General features: G+C 36.0%; 1 protein-coding gene across 1 annotated transcript in view; it reads left to right on the forward strand.

Moving 5' to 3' along the window:
- Positions 1–15,454, forward strand: part of oxct1a (3-oxoacid CoA transferase 1a) — a 56,276-nt gene extending 40,822 nt beyond the window's left edge. The window contains exons 14-17 of the mRNA XM_028458681.1: positions 3,322–3,411; positions 5,811–5,891; positions 15,060–15,161; positions 15,235–15,454. Coding sequence (XP_028314482.1) covers positions 3,322–3,411; positions 5,811–5,891; positions 15,060–15,161; positions 15,235–15,270 — 309 coding nt within the window. The 3' untranslated portion in view covers positions 15,271–15,454. The remainder of the gene's footprint in view (positions 1–3,321; positions 3,412–5,810; positions 5,892–15,059; positions 15,162–15,234) is intronic.
- Positions 15,455–15,760: the final 306 nt, after the last annotated feature.

Below are 15,760 nucleotides of genomic sequence, written 5' to 3' on the forward strand. Positions count from 1 at the left end.
TTTTGGGCGTCACGGGCTGAAAAGGTTTAGAACCACTGCTGTAACGCATGACTGAGCATGTAATATTTAATATTTATATGTTCAGGTGAGCTGCTCAGGAGGAACAGAGAGTTTATTATTATTTTTGGTCAATCTCGAGGCTGTTTAAGGAGTGTAAAAAACAAAAATAAAAATGCAGGAACGCAGAGTACTTCTTAACTTGCCCACGCATCAGTCTTCATTATCCGCTCTGTTTGAAAGGACGGATCAAGAGAATTACATTCCCCACCTTCGACGCTAATGGGAAATATTCACTATCTAAAGATGGGCGCATAGCGTGAAATTGGAAATGTTTTACGTAGGAGTCAGGGACACTGTACTCTCAGCACGATTATGATGATTGAGAATATTTTGAATATGCAGAATTTTTTCATTTAATTTTTTTTTTTTTAAATCTAACTGAAGGCTTAAAAATGATTATAAATCCTCATACAGCAGTAAAAATGTGAAAAGGATGAAGAATGCTGATGGTTTTACACTCCAACCTTTTTTTAAAGCACCAAAGCTCTGCACAGAAAGGCTGAGTGTTAAACCATTGTCATCTGGAATGTTTACTTTAGTTCACACAGTCAGAAAATATGTTTTGAAAGAGCTAACGGTCTCTCTCTCTTTAATTGAAGCGACCCAACTTTCAGCGTTGTCTCTCTAATTGCACACACGGTTGTGAGTGAGTGTGTTTTTCTGCCCTTCTGATTCTAGTTTGTAGTTGTCTGTTTATTGGAGGCTTGTGGCAGCTCGTCGCCATGGTATTGAATATAATTATTTATGTTAGAAGGGGAAGGAACTCTCAGATCGTGAACAGACACTTTAAGACAGCAAAGTAAACACTTACACAGCAATGAATAATTCCATTTGGCTTTATTAATTACTAGTACAGTTAAGTACAGTTGTCAATTATGGCCAAATGAGTATGTGTTTGAAAGTTGGATGTACAAAGTGGTGTACATACTCAGTACTCTGTAGTGTTATAAAGGGGCTTATTTGCGGGTGCAAAGTAAAAAAGCGTGTGCAATTTCCCTGGTTTAATTCTATGGGACATGCACATGATACTGTAAATTGATAAAGTTTGCACCAATGCAGCGGTTTAGATAGAATCTAATAAAAGACATACATTCCTACAAATAAAACTTATTTATTTAACATTTGTTAGTGCAGGGGTGATTATCATCCAAGGTTAGTAATTAATATACAAATAGATGTAACTTAGCGAGCAGACTGGGAATAACTGTGCTCACTCTCACACACACACGCGCTTCAGCTGCGCACATGCACGCACTCAATGATTCACATCAGGTTGAAATGTGTGTCTCACACCCAATGCGAGAGACTTGAGAGCTTCGTCCAGAAACAGAAAGTCTTTTAAAACTGTGTAAATCATTTTTATTTCAAGCATGTGATGTTCGTTTAAACTCACCTGTGGCAAGTAACAGGTGCTGGAAATATAGAAGCCACACCTGAAGTCAGTTAGAATGGCTAAAATATATTTAAAAAGGTCATCCCTTTGAAGTCATTTTTATTTCAGTCTTTTTCCATGAAACGCACGTTAAGTTACATGTGAGAACTCCAGAGCTTTTTTCTGCCATTTTATATAAATGTAAAGTTATAACAACCTTCTGAAAAGTCTAGTTGTAACTGATTTCCCATCAGTTATGAATCCAATCTTTTCCAACCTCTGACTGTAGTCAACACGTTTACAAAAGAACAACTGCGTTTCTCAGGTCAATGCATATAATTTAAGTTCTTTTTTATTTTTTATGCAGTCAGAGAAATTACATTTTCCACTCTCGGCGTGTGGTGTGAATTTTCTCTCAAAGCTTGAGTTTAATTTGTTCTGCTTTTGACATATCACTTCTTGACATTTTTTGCCTGTGGCCTGAAGCTGTTGCAAATGTAATTTTGTTTACAGTGTTACCCATCCCCCCACAGTGTCGCCACCAGCTAATGTTTCCACACACTGTGGCAGTGGTTTATGATTATAGATCTTACCTCTGAACTGTTTACCAAAGAAATGCTTTTAATTTGAAAGTCTTCTCTATTCTGGAATAGATTGTTTCTATAGAAGGTGCTACACGACATGTTTGCTTTATTTCTCACCTTTAAAGTGGATTCATTGGAAACTTGTGAACAAGTTAAAGTCACAAATGAATGAGAAATGTTTCTGTAATGCCTGTAGTTTTACAATAATTTAATTTCACATACAAAATATGTTTATTGTATTTGGCAATTGTTCTCGTAGGAGTTCTTTTTATTTTTCTTCCGCAACTCCTTTGTCCCGGGTCTCCTCCTTGGCTATTAATGCAGCACTAATGACACATATGTTATCTCATAGGGTCAATGTCAAGGATGTGTTGTCGACCTATTTTGGAGCCAAAATGTCAAGGTCAAGGTCTTATCAAGTGTCAAAAACCAACATTTTCTATATCTCCACGAATATTAATCGTACAAGTTTGATGCTTACATTTATGAAAAGCTCATCTCAAGTGGAGCATTTTATTTATTTGGACCAAAGCATGTACGATTGGTAGGGGCCATGTTCATGACGTCACAAAAAAAATATTTTTTTTTTCCTATAACTTGGCGACTGGTATCATTGAACAACATTTCCTTTCAATGTGTGACCTTAGCCTTCACTCAAGGTCATATTTACGGTCAAGAACTCCTCAGAAAAGTGAACAAAGTGAGACCTCCATGCTCTCACCATGACGCTCAGCCAAAACAAAAACAAAAAAACTGCTTTTTTCCCTATAACTTTGCCACAAATTGAGACACAGTGCTCAGACTCGTACCATTGAACAACATTTCCTTTCAGTGCGTGACCTTGACCTTTGTTCAAGGTCAAGTTTAAGGTCAATGTCAGTCTTCTGTTTTTCCTGCATTATTACTTTCAATTTAATTAGTAAAAAGAACAAACTTGTCAACAATCACAGATACAGATTCTAATTTTTGCCATTTTTTCCAATTGCCAAATACGTATTTGCCTTGCAAATACAGGTCTTGCCTGGTTTTATTTTAGATCCACAGGTTTTCGTGCTTATGCCACTGTAGCCTGACATTTCAAATGCTTCAGATTCACTGAATTAATTTTACATTTTTATTTTGTTTGGTTTTACCAGTAAGAACAAGTCTAAAAAATAACATCTAAAAAAAAAAACTAAAAAAAAAATGACCAGGTTTTGATTTTGAAGGTTTCTGATTGGTTCTTTAGTACATCTGAATGGAAAATGTTAACATGTTTGTTATCTTGATCTTATTTGTATAATTTAAACATGTTTTTGTGTTTAGGGTAAGATGGTGAAGGGAATGGGCGGAGCCATGGATTTGGTGGCGAGCGCAGGAACGAAGGTGGTGGTCACCATGGAGCACTCAGCGAAGGTGTGTATACACGAGCAAAGATTTCATTTCAATACACGGATTTAACTAAAGATTATTAGGATTATTGCTTAAACCTCCTTTACACAGAGGTGGTAACTTCAATCGGGAAAAATGATCTTATTTATTATTATTGTATATATTTATATTTACTAGTATATATTCCAGTGGTGTTAAATAGGTTTTACCCAAATGCGTATATATATGTAAGTTTGCCCAGAGTTAGTCAAATAAAGGCATGGTTTAATTACAAACTGCAATTATTTTTTACCCTTTACAAAAATAGCAGTAATGATTAGTGACCGAAAAATGCCCCAAAAGTGAATTTTCAAAAACACTTTTAAATATCGAAACAACCTGGCCGAAACACGATGTAATGACTCAAGCAAAAACCGCGATTCGTGCGCGTGTGTATACAAGCAATTGTGTCCACGGATATTTCATTATCTTTAAGCAGCCCAGTTACATTTTTATTTAATATATGATTTAAAGATTTTATTTAGTATTTTATATGGTGCATTTTTGGAATGTCAGTGCTAAATGAATGTCCATATATTTTTAACTGATATATTATTTGGAGCAATAATATAAATGTATCCAATTGCAATGCTTTAACAATAATGAGGTAAGGACATATTCATATAGCCATAAATTTGATTATACTAATAATTGACAATAATTTCTTCCTGTGTTCCGGTTTAGAATTGTAGTTTTTATTTATTTATTGTTGTTTGTTCTTCTATTATGTTGCTGCAAATGGGAATTTCCCCTCTGGGGATCAATAAAGGTGTATTCTATTGTATTTTATTCTATCCCGAATAAATATCGTTAACGTGAGCTCAGTGTTATATATCGTATCATCTCATATACTTTGTATGTATTCCCACCCCTGGTATAATCACGTATTTGAGAAACGGAAAACACCTGATTTTCTTTTTTCTTACGAGGCACGCTATTGGCTGATGAAGCTGCCAATCAGAGCGTGTTTTAGGTCGCGCTCTGGAACGTTTCTCTGCAGTAATGAATTCGTACACATGTTCACGTTAAAGATTTCTAACAGGCAGAACGTTTTCTGCTCGTTCTCTTTTAGTGTGTCCTGCTTGTTCTAATGTGAGTTTTGCTTTTATTGAAAATGAAAAGCGCGCAATTATTTTTTCCGTAGTTATTGCCCTAGTTCCATTTTTTTTTTTTGGCGGGGGATGTTGATGACTGTTTTCTTGTTGACTTTAATTTAGCTGGTTATGTTTTTGCAGTCGGTCCAAATGAGTTCCTCCTCCTTTTCATGCTGGGAGTTTCTCTGCTGTATTCCGAGTCTGTCATTTACATGAACTAATGTGTTGCAGTTGATTAGGGATCATTGTGTTGATGCATTGCTCAGTGGCACTTCAGCGGGGAGGGAGTGCCAGCTCATCCTCGTGGGGTCGGTGTGTTTGAAAGAACTGATTAGTTGGATCGGTGCTGGACCTCATGAGGCCTCAGACAACAGCAGAAGACAAGCCTCACAAATTGGTTTTGGTCGACGTCACATTTGAATTGACAAAAGCACGCTGTTCTGTGCTAATGGGACTCAGCGGCGCCGTGCACGGCGTGCACGAGTCCAGATGGTGCAGCAGGTGGACACTAATTTATTGCCCTCTGGCCTGTTTTCATTCATGATGACGAGGAGGAGGAGGAAGATGGAATTATATGTGCACTTACCAGCGGTGTGAGGTCATTAGTATCTGTTTGTGCCCCATAATGGAAACATTCATTGACAGTAAAAGCTTGGTTTTAAACCCCTAAATGTTCTGAAAGCAAATCAAACTTTACATTAAAATACAATATAATATGTATATAAATATAAAAACACATTAGAGTTCAGATTTTAGAGATGTCTTTGCGATGTCATGTTTGGTGTTGCCTGTTGACTATAAACGCAAATCAAATATATTACGGCAACCGGTGCAAAGTGTTTTGTGATTTTATTTTTTGTTACATCTTTAAAAAAGACAAGAAACTTCTACTGATTTATGGGAGAAAAAACTAAGCTGTCCTAACACTGAGTAAAGCAGACAACAGGCCCTCAGTTTTAATGTGTGTGTAGCTCCCAAAGTAAACAAACTAAATTATTTTTTTAAAAACAAATAAAATTAAAGAGAATATACAATAAAATAACAAAAAAATATTTTTAAACGACTACAAAAATACACAATGATGACAAAAATGTACTAATTTACTCCCAAAACACACAAGACGACAACAGAAATAGCAGAAACATAAATAAAATTACAACAGAAATGCACACAATTGTCGCCAAAAACAAACAACAATGACAAAAACTATTTGGAGTGGCTATAGCGTAACTAGCACAAAAATCATAGCTGAATGTTTATTTTTTTAAGTAACTTTTCTCTTTTTTTCAGGGAGGAAAACATAAGATCCTGGAAAAATGTGGCCTGCCTCTGACTGGGAAACAGTGTGTGGATCGAATCATCACAGAAAAGGTAACTTTGACCTCAGAATAAAGTGAATAATTCACATTTATCGTATCAGCCTCAGAAGACATTTCACATTTTAGATAAAAATGGATAATTTTTGCCCCAAAACATTTTAAAGTGATTGGTCAAACCAAAGAAAGGTTGAAAGGAACTTATCTTAAACTCATCATCTAAGGGGCGGTAACTCTTAGTAGACCTCTGGACTAAGATTATAGATTATTTATGTATTTTTACATTTCATGAATCTACCATTTCACCCATAGCTTGACGTACTCTATGTATTTCTGACATGTTTTATCCCAAATCAACCTTTTTTCGTTGAGGTTTTTTAGCTGTCAGATTAACCCAACTTTCATCCGTCTACGAGCCTTTAATGACCTTTGACCCCGTGTCAGTTTACCTCTTCTGACTCCTCGGGACATTTTTAAAAGATACTGACCACAATAAACTAAAAAAATGAAAGTGCTTCAACAGTTTTACAGATGACCTCATCATCTACACATTGAAATATACACTGAGGGTTATACTGACTCTGAGGGGTTATAAAGTGTGTTACACTGACTCTGAGGGGTTATAAAGTGTGTTATACTGACTCTGAGGGGTTATAAAGTGTGTTACACTGACTCTGAGGGGTTATAAAGTGTGTTATACTGACTCTGAGGGGTTATAAAGTGTGTTATACTGACTCTGAGGGCTTATAAAGTGTGTTATACTGACTCCGAGGGGTTATAAAGTGTGTTATACTGACTCTGAGGGGTTATAAAGTGTGTTATACTGACTCTGAGGGCTTATAAAGTGTGTTACACTGACTCTGAGGGGTTATAAAGTGTGTTACACTGACTCTGAGGGGTTATAAAGTGTGTTACACTGACTCTGAGGGCTTATAAAGTGTGTTATACTGACTCTGAGGGGTTATAAAGTGTGTTACACTGACTCTGAGGGGTTATAAAGTGTGTTACACTGACTCTGAGGGCTTATAAAGTGTGTTATACTGACTCTGAGGGGTTATTTTTGAGAAGGGTTATACTAACTCTGAGGGGTTATAAAGTGTGTTATACTGACTCTGAGGGCTTATAAAGTGTGTTACACTGACTCTGAGGGGTTATAAAGTGTGTTACACTGACTCTGAGGGCTTATAAAGTGTGTTATACTGACTCTGAGGGGTTATTTTTGAGAAGGGTTATACTAACTCTGAGGGGTTATAAAGTGTGTTATACTGACTCTGAGGGCTTATAAAGTGTGTTACACTGACTCTGAGGGGTTATAAAGTGTGTTATACTGACTCTGAGGGGTTATAAAGTGTGTCATACTGACTCTGAGGGGTTATAAAGTGTGTTACACTGACTCTGAGGGGTTATAAAGTGTGTTATACTGACTCTGAGGGCTTATAAAGTGTGTTACACTGACTCTGAGGGGTTATAAAGTGTGTTACACTGACTCTGAGGGGTTATAAAGTGTGTTATACTGACTCTGAGGGGTTATTTTTGAGAAGGGTTATACTAACTCTGAGGGGTTATGCTTAGTGTTATACTTACTCCGAGGGTTTTTTCTGATTCTGAGCGGTAATACTAAGGATTATATTCACTCCGTGGGGTTATAATGTGAGAGGGGGTAATACTGATTCTGAGGGGTTATAAATATACATCCTTGCTTTTATTTTCTTTGGGAAAAATAAATGTTTAAAACATAAGGTAACACTTTACTGTAAAATAAACCGTTTGCTTTTATTCATAGAAAATATGCTGCTACATTTTATTTTGCTATGTAATTATTTTGTTCTTGGTGCGTTTATAGACGTGCTTTATACTCACGGTTGCCATAAATAGGTAAAGGCAGAATATACCATTAGTAAAAACACAGGAACCAGAAAAGAAAAACAAGTTTCAGACAATCTGTAACAAAATGACTCATAGCCAGGTCTGGTAATGGGGAACTATTGACTGCAATATGTTTATTTGTTCTCAGAAATAAATAGATAGATAATAAATAAATAAAGGGGGTGTCATAGGTTTTCAAAGGAGGCTGGAGAAAGTGAGAAAGCTCTGAGGCTTTAAAGGGATGTTCATTAATGTTCAGTAGCTGATAACTCCCTCTATCCACTGAATCAAACCTTTAGAGCTTTTACTCATTCAAAGCATCACCTGTGCCTATAATTTACTGCTCATCTGGGCTTTGTTTTGATCATCCAGCAGGTTTGTGTCCACGGTTCTAAAGGTCAAAGATTAACTACCATCCTCACCTCCTCCATTTACAAAAAAAAACCCATTATCACAAGCTTTAGGCTGTGATTTTAATCATTCTGACTCACAATAACACAGTGGGGGTGTCAAACTCATTTTAGATCAGGGGCCAAATACAGACCGCTGGGATCTGAGGTGAATCTTATTGGAGGAAAAAACACTTCCATGTATAAATTATATGTAAAACACAGACAATATCCAAGCAATAAGTGATAGATTTCAGTCCCTGCAGGAGCTTCACTTACATTTCTTTAATTTTTCTGAGCAGTTTTGTAAAATATTCTGAAGAAATTCTCAGTTTTTTGGGAAAAATTTAGTTCATTTAACAATTTCAGAATAAAAATGTCATCATGTCATCATGTGATATAAGCATGGGAAAACTGAGAGAACTGCAAATATTGGAGTGGAGTTATTGTGTATTTGGTAGGACTGAGATATCAACAACAGAAATAGTTGAGCTCACATTCTTATGTAGGGTAGGAGGAGCCAAGATTGTCAGGAGGAGGAGGAGTTTCCCCATTACGTATTAAAATTAAACTCACTCATTTGGAGCTGACTTTTTACAAAATATGGAATAACAAGGAAGGGAGGAAACAGAACTTTTTCAACTTTGGCCCTCTGAATGAGGCTAAAGGAATGTATATGACTGTAGCAAAACCGTTATAAAATGATTTTTCATCTTACTGCCCCTGTTAGTGTTTTTTAGATTTGTAAAAACTTATTTTTTTAATGTTAAAACCTGGACTACATCAATCTTTTTTCCTTAAAATTAGTTTTGTGGCCTGTCCCGAATCCGGTATGAGGTCAAACTTATTTCGCTCCTGAACTTAGATGAGTTTGACCCCCATGACATTAAATGAACAATATCAATATTAACAATGGTTGTGGCAGTTTGGCAAAACGTGTCCTGTTTGTTATTGAAAGACGAGGCACATGAGGCGTAATTTTTGTTTATTAATGTATACATTTAAATCTTAGCTTCATGTGGAGATTGGAGTGCCCAATCTTTTCCTGGAGCCTGCAACAAAAAGTGGGAAGTTTAAAGTCTGCAAAATGTGCTGTAAGTTGGGCTTCCTTGGCTCAGAATGGCCCCGAGGTTTTTAAATGCAAATGTTGTCGTCCACTGCCTGAGGCTCTGCTCCACGGCTACTGTTGAATTAGTTGATGCTGCATGTCGGCATTTTATTTACTGTACAGTGTACACACACTAGCAGCTTATAGTGAGTGTTTGTCCAAGTGTGCATGCATTAGTATTCATGATTTAAAAAAAACCAAAACAAAACAGTCAGTGAATCCCATCATTCCTTCTTTTGCTCCGTTTGCTGCCCAAAATGACTCCAAAAAAGAAAGAACACACAGAAATGGCAAGAGGACACAAAGAGAAGAAATACACAATGATTAAAAAAAACATGTAGGATTACAGAAACACACACAAAAAGAACAACAACAAAAAAACAAAGTTACACACAGGACAACTACAAATAATTGCCTAATCGACAAAATGACAAAAATACACAAAATGGCAACAAAATTAATTATAACACATAACAAAAAAAAAAAAAAACAGATTAATGGGAAACACACAAAATGGCAAAAGGAAATACACAAAAACACAGAAAGTACAGAAAAAACTGTAAAAATACACAAAATGACTCCCAAAACATAACAAATAATGGACAACAAAAATACACAAAATTATTCCAAAAACAAGCAAGACCATGAATAAATAACAGAAAAACAGCAACAAAACAGAGAAAAATGTACAAAATCACTAGTAAAATATACACAATGACTCAAAAAAACATGCTAGATTACTGACAAATACATAAAAAGGACAAAAAAATATACAAAGTTACACACAAGACAACTCCAAATGAACAGGCTAATATACCAAATGTCAAAAATACACAAAACAACAAAATTACTCCAAAATGCTTTATAACAAAAATAAACGGAAAAATGTGAACAAAAAAAAAAATACACAAAAAGCCAGCAAAAATATACAGAGTTAAACAAATACAGATAAGGGACAACAAAAATACACAAAAGTATTGTAAAAACAAACAAGTAAACCCCAAATAAATAACAACCTGACAAAAATACAAAAAAGTAACAAAATGAGAGAAAAATGTACAAAATGACCCCCCAGAACATACAAAATTAGACAAATACACATAAAAGACAACAAAAATACATATTTTTTTCTTAAAACAAGCAAGGCAACCACAAATAAATAACTGAAAATTATACAAAACAACAAAAAAAACACAAAACTGCAACAAAATGAGAGAATGATATACAAAATTTCTCCAAAAACACACAAAATGGAAGAACATTTATGGAAAAACAGCAAAAGTACAAAAGAAACAGCAAAAAGACACAAACGACTCCCAAAGTCATACAAAATTAGACAAAAATACACAAAATGATCGTAAAAACAAACAAGACAACCACAAAAATGCAGCAAAAATATACAAGAATCACAAAATGACAACAAATACACGCAAGACGACTACATTTCTACACAAAAATAACAGGACAACACACCAAATGACTACACTTCCCGTGTTAATGCTCTGATTGGTCGTTATTCTAAATACCGACATGAATGTTGATCATGTGACCCTTGAATCATATTAACTGCTAATTAATTCAGTTGGTGATGGTTTAAAATGTTCTTTCCCACACTGTCATTATCAGGGTCTTTTGCTACTGCAGCATCGAGCTGTGATTCTACATTTTCTCACACCGTGTTCTGTCGTCACATCGATAACCACATCACATAACGCCACATTTTGACAAATCTCTTATTTCCCTTAATCACTTGTGACACGTGTCACAGTTGTAGACGCGTGTCTGAGGCAGAGCCGTCCATTAAGCCCTGGTCCTCGTCACATTCCATCTGCGTTGCTCTAATGGCGTGAGATTTCTGCCTCCTGCCCTGTCAGCGTCTCTGTTTTACTCTAATGAGCCCAGAGTCCTGACACGATGTAACCAACTTTCTATTTCACCCTTAATGAGGAAGTAGTGTCTCAGAAACATGAGTTCAGCCCAAAGAATTAGGCTTTTTAGCTACAGTTTACACTTTATTTCATTTTTCTTTCCCACTTGAACATCTCGTACGATTCTAAAAATGCACATCACAGAATAATTACACGTTGACCAGCACTTCATTGTTTAGCCTGACCCCTCCCACCCACTCTCACAAAACAACTGCACGAGTGTGCATGAAATCATCATAATGATAATAATTAATAACAAAGCCTTCAGGAACAGATTGGTGCAAAATGGAAAGAAAAGCGATGTCATGAAAATGAATCACGGATAAACAGATAGTTTAGCTGGGATCAAAATTGGATTAGTTGCAGTGGGAGGGAGATGTTGTATTATTAACAGCCTTTCAAAATAAAATGTTTTTATCAGTTTGAGGTCAACATGAGGTGTTTTTCACACACAAACTCACACGGCTTATGTGCCTCAGGGAGAAATAACGCTGTTAATCGCTTTTTTTGGCGTTCCAAACAGCGCAGAACCTTTCTTATTGCATGAGTTCCCAGTATACCCATAATACTAATCTACAGACCACAACACAACAGGAGTTCTGTGCAAATGATGTACTAAGTGCTATTTTTTTCATTTTAATACAAAAACACATTCATTTTAGAAAGTTTACAGAAAATCCACAAAAGCATGAATATAGCTTAGTTAAATTAAAGTTAGTGCTTTGTGAACAATGCAATCATAATATTCTTTATTCACTATTTAGTTGTTTAAGCTCATTTATTTGTTTCCTTTAATTCAGTCATAGGCCAAAATCCATTTAAATTGGAATAACGTTGTTAAGCGATTAATTTAGATTATTCAAAATTAATTAATTACAAAGTCTCTAATTGATTGGATTTTTTAAATTAGATCAAGTCCCACCACTAATAAAATATGTATTTTTTTTTTTAAGTTTTGTTGTTTTTGTCGTTTCTCATTTCCGCCCTCATTTCAGCTTTTTCCGTTTAGTTTCTGTTTCATCGATATAGACAATATATATATATTTATAATTACTATAATTATAATAACTTCCTGAAATCATGTCATACCTTCTAAATACAGTTCACAGAGTTAACTATTGTTATTAGTTAAGTTTTTCTGCTGAATGCACACGTTGAAATGACTTTGCGCGAGATTTGACGTCTGTCCGTTTGCTTAAGTTGTGACATATTAGATCATGGTTTTCAACCTTAGGGTCAGGACCCCACTTGGGGTCGCGAGACACTGGGAGGGGGTCACCAGATGCCTTTAAGTAACAAAGTATATTTTTTTGAACAATTTGAGCCCATTTTTGCTTATTTTTATCCTTTTTCAGCAACTACGCCAAACCTTCCATATTTTAATCTATTTTTATCACTTTTTCTTGCCGTATTTTTGCTGTTTTTAATGCATTTTTTCTACATTACTCCCATTTCAGCCACTTCTCCATCACATTTCAATACCTTATCGCCACATTTTGTCCACTTTCAAGACATTTTCAGCACTTATAAACCCTTTGCACCACTTTTTCCACCTAATAATGCATATTTTCACCCTTTTTTTTATCACTTTTAACCTCTTTTCACCATATTTCATGCTTATTTTTGCCAATTTAACCACATTCAAGGTTTGTCATGCCCATTATTTGCCAGTTTAAAATAATTGGTCCAATATTGACACTTTGAACCCTTTTTACCACTCTTTTTGTCCGTTTTTGGCCACTCTACATTGCATCTTTGACATTTCCGTCTCTCTGACCACTCGTTTACAAAGACAAATTGTTTTTTAAAATTTGTGTTTTTGTCCCGACAGAGGCTGTGAGGCTGTATTAAGTGTCATTGTGCAAATTCGGCTTCATTTAGTTTAGGGAAAATAAAAATGTAAAAATAACATGTTTTATAAAGGTGAGGTGTGTTTTTTCTGGCTGTTTTTTCAACGATCGCGGTCCCAAAGTCTATACTGTCCTCATTTAAGACCAGCGCTTAAAACTGATTGGGTTTTTTTTTACTCTATGTGCACAAATCTACAAACTTGGAGTCAGATTTATCGATTCCACTTCATGTCTTGTCGAATCGTCTCCAGGCTCTGAGAAAGTGTGATCACAGGTAGTGAGAGCGCCAACACTTTCACACCAACTCACAATGCTTTTGTGATGCTTTCAGTGAAGTCGATGGATGATGGACAACTGAAGTGTTGGAGGATGAAGTGTGTTTATCAGCACACATTTCCATGAACTCCTTCATTAATGCTGATTATTGAAGAGGAAATACTGAGAACTAAACTACTGAGCGCTTTTAATTATGTGGACAAGACATGGGCAACCCCCAAATGTATAAAATATACACAAAAAGGATCATGAAAATATATAAAATTACTCCCCAAAACACTACAAAAATCACTGTAAAATACACAGAATAACAATACAAAAAATGCACAAAATAACGGGTCGAAAAACACAAAATGACTCCAAAAAAACATGAAATAGCGCAAGCACACAAATGCACAAAAAGGACATCAAAAATATACAAAAAGATTCCTAAAAACATACAAGACAACTACAAAAAAAAAATGACCGAAAAATATACAAAATGACATCAACTGCACAAAACAACAAAAATACAAAAAAATACTCCAAAAACACGCAAGGTAACTACAAATATAAAACTAAAAAATATACAAACGAACGAAAAACTGACAAAACTGCAATAAAAACAATATGATGCATGCACAAAACAACAAACATTTACAGAATGACAGCAAAAAGAAAAATGCACAAAAATGGGAAAAACTGCACTAAAAACAGCAAAAACAAACAAGACTCCCAAAAACATACACGACAACTACAAAAACATGTACGACAAAAATATACAGAATGACAGGAGACCCAAATATGGCAGGAAAATACTCAAAAATTAACAAAATTAGACAAAAACAATAAAAGGACAGTAAAATACTCCAAAAATGTGTTTTGTCACATCTCCTTTTTATCCTCTACACGGACAGCTGTAGATCTTCAGAGGAGAACAGATTTTTCATTAAATTCTCTGACGACACAGTTTTGGTGTCGCTGCTTTCAGGATCAGACACGAGCCATGACCCTGCACTGGCACAATTTGTCACATGGTGTGAGGATCATTATCTGGATCTGAACGTCACTAAAACCAAGGATACGGTCATTGATTTCAGACGTGTTGTCCCAAACAGTGTTGGCGTCATTCAGGGTGAGATTGTTTACAGCTATGGAACAACAACAATCAACAGCAAATGGAAGTTTGACCTGAACACTGATTGGATTGTAAAACGAGAGCAGCAAAGGAGATAACTGCTGAAACGTTAACCAAACGATTCTTAATAACTTTTATTGTTCTTTTATTTGTTGGTTCTAAGGCTTGTCAGTGAAGGACAAAAATCATTTCCAGAGCAATGAGGTCACTGGGGTCAGAATGAGGGACCTCCATTCTTTGTGCTGAAAAAAGCCAAATGTATCCTGGCTCGGCCCGTTTGTCGTGTTGCCTTCAGGGCGTCGTTTTAACGCCCCGGCACGGGAAACAAATCGGTTTCCAATTCTTTTGTGCCCTCCATGATTAAATTGTGAAATTCCAATGGTGTAGTTTGAAGTGATGTTGTATTCTGATGTTTATTTTTCATTTTATTGTATATGGTATCCTGATGCTGCTCCATAGATTGACCGTAATGTACTGACCACCGTGTGTGTTGTATGTATGCGACTGTAAATAATATATAAACAGAATGACATAAGAATATACAAAATGACTCCAAAAGCGTGCGCGCAAAAGAACAATAATGTAATGTGATATAACTTGAGTCACATTTTTCTATTTTTATTTCCATACAATATTTCTCCTACTTTTTAAAAATCTTGAATTGATTTACCCTCTATCTTCTCTGCCAGGCGGTGTTTGATGTGGATAAGACACGAGGACTGACTCTGATTGAAATATGGGAGGGGCTTAGCCCAGAGGACATCAAAGCATGCACTGGCACGGACTTTGAGGTAAGGTGTAAAGTGACAGTTTGGCTTCTTCTTTGGTGTTAATAACCTTCTCTCTGTCTTTGTCTCTTTGCAGGTTTCTCCAAACCTGAGAGCCATGCAGCAGATTTAGACGAGCTTCTAGTGGCTCAGAGACGTGACTTTTTGGTCCTTCCTTCTTGTTTTCTGTGACTAAATCATATTCATTAACAGCCAGAGGAACGCAGCTAAATAAACACTTGGTACAGTTATTTAGGTGTTAGCATTGACCACTTTGTGTTCATTTATAGGAAATTAAAGGTATTCATAACAGCGTTTTCCCTCCTGACATTTTGTCACTCAATCGATAATAATGCATCAATTTTATACAGTGCTTTTTTGGACACTCAAAGTTGCTTTACAGAATTAAGGGATTATTCTTTCACTCCACACTTAGTGGTGGTAAGCTACTGTTGTAGCCACAGCTGCCCTGGGGCAGACTGACGGAAACGAGGCTGCCAAAGTGCGCCATCGGCCCCTCCGACCACCACCAACACTCACACACTACATTCATACTAGGCAATGTAGGTACAGTGCCTTGCCCAAGGACACAATGACAGATACCACTGGGGTGACTGCCACCC

The sequence above is a fragment of the Gouania willdenowi genome, chromosome 9 (assembly GCF_900634775.1).
Source record: "Gouania willdenowi chromosome 9, fGouWil2.1, whole genome shotgun sequence".
NCBI lineage: Eukaryota > Metazoa > Chordata > Actinopteri > Blenniiformes > Gobiesocidae > Gouania > Gouania willdenowi.